The sequence below is a fragment of the Corvus cornix genome, chromosome 3 (genome assembly GCF_000738735.6).
Source record: "Corvus cornix cornix isolate S_Up_H32 chromosome 3, ASM73873v5, whole genome shotgun sequence".
NCBI classification, from domain to species: domain Eukaryota; kingdom Metazoa; phylum Chordata; class Aves; order Passeriformes; family Corvidae; genus Corvus; species Corvus cornix.
The window spans coordinates 42,741,176-42,748,579 of record NC_047056.1 but is presented as its reverse complement, the minus strand read 5'-3'; the positions used below and the strand labels follow the sequence as shown (position 1 = coordinate 42,748,579).

General features: G+C 51.4%; 1 protein-coding gene across 1 annotated transcript; it reads left to right on the top strand.

Moving 5' to 3' along the window:
- The first annotated feature begins 627 nt into the window (after nucleotides 1-627).
- On the top strand, nucleotides 628-6,988 carry RHOU (ras homolog family member U). Its single transcript, XM_019281178.2, has 3 exons — nucleotides 628-967; nucleotides 1,750-1,808; nucleotides 4,831-6,988. The coding sequence occupies exons 1-3, from the start codon at nucleotides 643-645 to the stop codon at nucleotides 5,284-5,286; spliced, it is 840 nt and encodes a 279-aa protein (XP_019136723.2). The 5' UTR covers nucleotides 628-642; the 3' UTR covers nucleotides 5,287-6,988.
- Nucleotides 6,989-7,404: the final 416 nt, after the last annotated feature.

Here is a 7,404-nt window from a genome sequence, read left to right as displayed (position 1 = left end):
CGCCGGCCGGGCCCTCACGGCGGCTCCGCGGGCAGGGGCGGGCGCGAGCCCCGACGGGCCGGGCGGCACCGTCCCCCCCCGGGCCCAGCGCCGCGCGCCGGGGCGAGCGGGCCAATGAGAGGCGCGCCCGCGCGCCGGGGCCCGCCCCCTCTGCCCGCCCCTCTGCCCGCCCCCTCTGCCCGCCCCTCTGCCCGCCCCCTCTGCCCGCCCCCTCTGCCCGCCCCTCTGCCCGCCCCTCTGCCCGCCCCTCTGCCCGCCCGCGGCTGTCGGTGCGTGCGGCCGGGGCGCTGCGGCGCCGCCTGGCGGCCGTGCCGGGCCGGGCCGTGCGGCGCCGGCTCCTCCCCGCGCCGCGCTATGTCACGCGGCGGCGCGGGGCCGGCGGCCGGGACTCTGGCGCGCGGGGCGCGGCGGTAGCAGAGCCGCCGGGAGCCGCCGCCACCGCCGGGAGCCGCCGCCACCGCCCGCGCCCGGGAACCGCCAGCGGCGCCGGGGCTGGCTTCGCGGCGGTCGCGTCGCTCCTGCCGGCCCGCCGGGGCCCCGCACCGCCCGTCCGCCACCGCCGCTGCGCCCCGCCGCCCCCCGGCCGCCGGCCCCGGGCAGCGCGCCGCCCCCCGGGCCGCGGGGCTCTGCGTGGCCGCGCGGATGCCGCCGCAGCAGGAGGGCGAGGCGGGATACATCAGCAAGCCCGTGCCGCCGGGCGGCTGTGAAGTGCCGCCGGTGCCCCCGCGCAGGGTACGCAGCGGGCGGGCGGCGGCGGCGCTGGGAGCTGCCCTGGGCGGCCGCTGCCGGGCGGCGGGGTCCGGGGCCGTGGCCGGAGCCGGGGCCGGAGCAGGGTCCGAGCCGCGGCGTAGCATCAAGTGCGTTCTGGTGGGGGACGGCGCGGTGGGGAAGACCAGCCTGGTGGTGAGCTACACCACGAATGGGTACCCCACCGAATACATCCCCACCGCCTTCGACAACTTCTCCGGTAAGTGACTGGGGTGGCCGCGGGCACCGAGAGGGGGTTCTGCCGCCCTGGGGAGCGGCGCGTTCCGCCCGTGCCGGTCCCGGGGCCGTGGCTGGGCTGCGCGGGGAGGGGCGCGATGTCCAGGTTCGGTGATTTCATTAAGTATTTATGGGGAACAGGACTCTACGAAGCAGGACCGAGCTTGTCAGGCTGCCATGGCAGCCAGCAGCACCGGCTGGTCTCCGGTGTAACGGAGCCAGGCAGGCAGCGGGCGTCATGCCCGGCCGTGCAGCCAGAGCCGGGCTTTAACTGGGAACTCTCCGCTGTAAATCTTAGCGCTCTCGGGGACATCGGAAGCGCCTAAAGGGCAGGTTAAATACTCGCCTTGTCTCGCCCTTACAAAGGGGGAAGTCCAGTGGTTTCCTTGCGGTTCAGCGGGGGCTTTTCGTGTCCCGGGCGTGCTGAATGTGTACGAAGGAATAAAACGAAACCTTGGTAGCAGAAGAATATCCCGGACTGCCGGGCTCGCTCTCCACGCTGCCTGCAGAGGACCTGTGCCGTCACTGCCTAACTCGTATCTTGTAGTAAAATTAATCGGAAAGCCCTGAAGGGCTTGTGTGTGCCCAAGTGTTAGCGACGGACTCCCTTCCAGCTCTGCTAAGTTGTTTAATGTAATTGAAGAAAAAGCTATAAGAGCTGAGGGATGGTAAATCTTCATTTTTTAAAAAAAATTTCTTTAATGGAAAACATGTAAAGTTGAACTCACCACAGCTTCCCCCCCCCCCCCTCCTTTCTCTCCAAAGCTGTTGTGTCTGTCGATGGCAAGCCGGTGAGACTTCAGCTCTGTGACACAGCTGGTCAGGTCAGTGGAGCCACTTACTTGATTTAAATGACAGCGGGAGGGGAGAAGTTGTTGGTGTTGTGCAAGGTAGTCCTGCAAATGACTTCATGGATTTGAAAGTATTCCCAGTGTTTGATTGTGTTATTATCCACTGTCGTTTTCAATGGTGCTTAACTCGCTGCTTTGCCTGTCTGGTGAAGGGTGGGGGATGTACTGTGCCTCCATATAGGGGCTGGGCACAGGCTGCTGCTCTGCTGGCTCAAGCTGCTGCTCTGTTTAGCCTGACTAGAAAGGCTGAACATATTGGAGGTTCAGTGGCCACCTGGTTTTCTCTTTGAGAGGTTGTCACTGTCTTTATTTTTGTTAAATAACTGCAGGTTTAAGAATTAGTGTTTGGGATGTACTCATGCAAAGCATCCACAGCTGTAGGTGTTTGGAGATAGAGACGGGTTTTGAAGGGACAGAGGCTGGAGGGAGAAAAAAGTCCTGTTGGGTGTTGTCCGTGGAGGCTTCATATTCGCCATTCCCACCCGTTTAGAAAGCGCTGCCACCGCAAAGCTGAGGTTTGCTGTAATCTAAGGCCTGAAGAGATGAAGAGTGCCTGATGCCTCTCATCTCCTACTTTGTCTGATACATAAAAAGAGCCCGTTTCTTACTGCCTTAGATTTTCTGGAAGACCCAGGCTTGTACCATCCTGAGCAGTGTGCAACACTGCTTGCCAGGGGTCGAGGCTGGATAACCAAAAGTAGCCAAAAATATTTTGCTACCTCACTGCATTTGAAGGCAGTGGGAGTTAGGATCCTATGCAGCTTTGTGGATCTAGGTCTATGCCTTCACCAAACCATGCTGAAAAATCTCAGTGGTCTTAACATACAAACCTATTTAGATGAGTAGTAACTGGGTGCCCTACTTAGGAATGAGGTTTTAAGGGCTATGCAGTATTAGACAGCAGTGTAGGACTCCCATGTGCCCTGCAAACCAAAGCTAAAATCCTACAAACAGCCTTCTGCAGGTAGTGATATGAAGTGAAACAGGAGAACTGTCCCATGATTTTGTGTCCTACTGACGAGATGGGGTGGTGCTGCAAAGTCTTGGCTGTGCATGTTCATAGGCAGAGCAGGGCAGGTAAAATTGCCATCAGGTGACAGCCTGTGGACATGCAGTGCCTGTGGAAATGCAACCACAAGCTGCAGGAGGGATGGACAGGCCCTGTAACCCCTTGCCTTCCCTGCCGTTAATGGTTAAGGTGTTTGCTCTGCCTGCCCAAGTGCAGCTGGAATGGGTAAAGTTACTGCCTTTAAAATGAAGGGGTTATCTAAACTGACAGAAATTGTCCTGAGTAAAAGATTCCTGGGTGGATACTTTGGTAAAACTGCTGCTGGGAGATGGCTGCTGAAATCTGCAGCTAAAAAAAGCATTCCAGGCAGTGGGAAATTCTATTTCAGCATCACTAGCCCAAAGAGGGGTAGAGTCCCTGCACGCCATGTGCCTACCATTGAAATGGCAGGAGTGTACTTGTGACATAAAGGGCACTATTTCATCTTGGTAGAAACCCTTCAGATCTGGGGTTTGCTTCCAAACCCATTGAATCAAGCCCTTTTGAGGTTTCTCATGTAGCAAGGAGAGGCAATTACATGGCAAGGTGCCTTTCTGCAAACAGCCCTCTTGTTCAGAGCAGCATCTCTTAGTAAATGTGGGGTTTTTCTTGACCCAAGTGGTGAGAGCCTGGTTTCCTCTGAGGCTTAATCTGAGAATCAAGAGAGCTAATGAATCTTACTTTCTTGACTGGTATTTTATAAATTGCTGTCTCTCTCAGAGATATTGCTGCAAGAAATTCATTTGAGCAGAACAAGATTTCTGAGGCTTCCAGGGGGCTTTAAACTGCATATCCTGGGCCTCCAGAGGCTTTAAAGCAAAATTTCACATATCGAAAATTAACATGCAACTTGCAATTCATCAGTAAACTGGTGCCAGAGAGATATATTCAGCTTTGTATTTCTGTGCACTTTCAATTCTAAGCTTTTGAGAACACGGTCCATTTTATTTAAAATCTCACTGCCACTGAGGCAGATCCTACCTGTTCAGGCTGCTAGTGGTTTTATCCTGCTGTCAGTATAAAAGCAGCATGCCTGGAGTAACCCTTGCTTCTAGCTGCATTCTTCCCTGAGGATCAGCACACCTTTGTTACCTGAGGTGTTTGACTTTCTTGTAGCTTCGTCTTGAAGCTGAAAAAGGGCCTTGCTTTGCTGGAGTTTGCCCTAAAAAGAAAAAAAAAAGCCAGAAGGGTAGTGCTGGGAGGCAGTTTGTTTGATGTGGCATGGGTGGGAGGGAAAGGTAAAGCTTACTCTATGCCATTGGCATGTTAAGCCTGCACATTGTAAGTCATTATTGCTCCCATCAGATTTAAATCCCTGGGCACAATGGCAGGGAAATTATTCCCATATCATGTAGGATGTTGCTAAGTAGTTACCAGTTTGAAAGCCGACTCCAGGAAAGGTACCCAGAAAGGTACACCTGCTGCCGCGTGCCTGCTTTGCCCTTGCCCGTGTCTGTTGGCAGAACAGCTTTGAGGTACGGGGCGCTCCTTGTCCGAGCTGCTCACTGACACCCTGGAAGAGGTGGGCCTGTAGGAAGCGCTCTCTCCCTCTTCAGTTTGTGGCTTTGTGTGTCATAACCTGCTTCCCGCAGCTTTGCTGCTTTGCTGAAGGTAGGGCAGAGGGCCTGTGTACAAAGAACAAAGGAAATATTTAAGCACTTGAAATAACCTGCAGCATTAGCTGGAAAATCTCAGGTACGCAGGGAAGCCACCACCTTTGTCCTGTGTGCCCAACGGTGGCAGGGTGCCTGCTGGCTGGCAGCCATGAGACCTCAGGCTGGGTACAGGCGGCATCTGCTTGTATCACACCTTGCTGGCTGGTCCGGATGCTCATTTTGGGGTGCCTGTCAAGATGGCAGTGGCTGGTGATCCTCAGCTTCACCAAGGGTCAGGGCAGGCTAGAGCTGCTCTTTCTGTGGAGTGCTAACACAGTTTTGTTCTGTGCAGGATGAATTCGACAAGCTCAGGCCTCTGTGCTACACCAACACGGACATCTTCTTGCTGTGCTTCAGCGTGGTGAGCCCTTCGTCCTTCCAGAATGTGAGTGAGAAGTGGGTTCCCGAAATTCGCTGCCATTGCCCCAAGGCGCCCATTATCCTGGTTGGGACACAGTCAGACCTCCGGGAGGATGTCAAAGTCCTCATCGAGCTGGACAAGTGCAAAGAAAAGCCTGTCTCGGAGGAGGCTGCAAAGCTCTGTGCTGAGGAAATAAAAGCCACGTCCTACATCGAGTGCTCCGCTTTGACTCAGAAAAACCTCAAGGAGGTCTTTGATGCAGCCATCGTGGCTGGTATTCAGTACTCGGATACCCAGCAGCAACCAAAGAAATCCAAATGTAGGACTCCAGACAAGATGAAAAACCTCTCCAAATCCTGGTGGAAAAAATACTGCTGTTTTGTATAGGGGTCGCAAGGACCTGAGTGCTGCTCTGAGGAAATCAATAGAGGCTATATTAGCTGAAATCTCAATTTGTGTTGTCTTGAGTGTATAGTGTAGATCTGTATGTATGTGTATATGTTGCTACTGGATAACTCGGTTGCCCTTTCGAGGGTTGCAGAAGGATTCTTAGTTAAATAATTGCTATATATCAGGTCTGGCACGCAGTTTTGTGACCAGAACTTCTCAGTAAGGAAAAAAAAGCACCATGTGTCTGTGAACGTAGAAGGATTTGTCCAAAGGATTCAACTTCTTCTGTTGTAAGGTGTATGTGATGGGGAGGAGCACAACAGAGGCCTTCACTGCCAGGACTTTGCAGGAGGAATGCACAAGCAATGGTGGAAATGTAGAGCTCTGTACATGGACGATCAAAGGGAAAAATAACACTGTGCCTCCTAACTGACATTTGTAGCTTTAAAACCCCACTCCTGCTCTCTTTGTGTCTTCCCAAGCCAATGCTCTTAGGGATCACTTTAAAAAGGGTATGCAAGAGGTGTAATCTATCCGCAAATGCCATGGTTAAAAAGGTCATGAATATACCTTCAGCTTGTGGTGAGGGAACCTAATCCCTTACGGAGCTGACATCTCATTTGTCACCTCCTGACTTTCTGAAAGTCCTTTCTGTCCTCCTTCCCCTGCCTTTCCCAGGAAGCCGAGTGGAAGCCTGAGAACATGACCAAGCTTTAACTCGTTACCTCGAGCAGTGGCGATTTCCTCTGTGTTTTTGCAGACATGATGACAGTTCGTCTATTTCAGCTCAAAGGAATGTAAATACTGTTGTGTTGGGGTTTTTGGATTTTTTTTCCTAAGCGATGTAACAAATATCTGTGCAGCACCATATAAACCGCATCTGGTTTTAAGTCTACAGCCAAGAATTTCAGGATGCCCCACTTTACCTTATAAGGCTGCTAAAAAAATAACAAATCAGGCAGATTGAGATTTATAACAAACTGGACTCTAGAAACTGAGGCTGCTGCATCCTCTTCATGATGCTGTTTCCAACCAAGTTAATGTTTCCCTTCTAAAGGCAACAGTCTCTTGTGGTTGAATCTTGTCCAAGCTCATAGTTGTGAAATTGTCTGAGGCCACCCCAGAAATGTAACTGATAATTATTTTTTTTCCTCCAGATCAGTCCAACAGATTAACTGAAATGTGCCTAAAATGTAGCTGAGGGATCAACATAGAGCTGAGTGTGACCTGTTCTCTGACTGAATCTGGTTCTTACTGAACTCTAAGCCTAATTGCAGTTCTAGTGAGTTTGAGAGACCTGAATGATAATGTGACTCTCTGCAAGAATCAGTATTTAAACCTATTCTGCAGAGGACATTTAGTTTGTGCTGGCTGTCTGCCTTTTAATGGCCACAACTACTTTTTTTTTTCCCCCTAGATAGTTCAAGATCAAATTATATTTCTTTTTTTTTTTTTTTTTTCCCTCTGGCCCTAGCCTTGAAACGACCTTTTCCTTATTCTTAAACTAAACTGTAATGACAGAAGGCCAGAACCTTTTTTCATCCGAAAAGAATCAACGCCTGATATAAAGAACTATGGAGGCCATTTGAGTCGATAAAGGTGACCACAGGACCTCCTGGCCCATTAAGGAAAATGACACTATATAAATGGATTCTGGGCTATTGGCACAGGCTCCACAGACAGTATTTTTTCCTTCTTTACAGAAGAATGAGTCCAGAATGGGTAATGTTCCATCACTGAAAACTTGAAAATGGGATGGAAATCTTTACCTAGGGCCCAATTCAATAAAAAGATGTTGGCTTCTGCACTGGAAGAGCCTGGAAAAACAGTTTCCATAGCACAGAAGCTGGATGCATTTGACTTGGTTGCATCTGGTTGGTTGGTAATGGTTTAATGTTTACTGGTCCTGAAGTTAACATCTGAGCCTTTATATTTCTTACTCAAATGCTTTGACAGGATTTCAGATATGCAGTCATACTAACATCTTGGAGAAAAACAGAAAGCTAGATTTCTCTTGGGTGCTTTGATTCTCTGTAAAAAACAGTCTTGGTTGATCAAAAATATGGGTTTGAGGAGGAGACAGGCTTGAATTGGAGCAGCTTCCATTTACAAAAA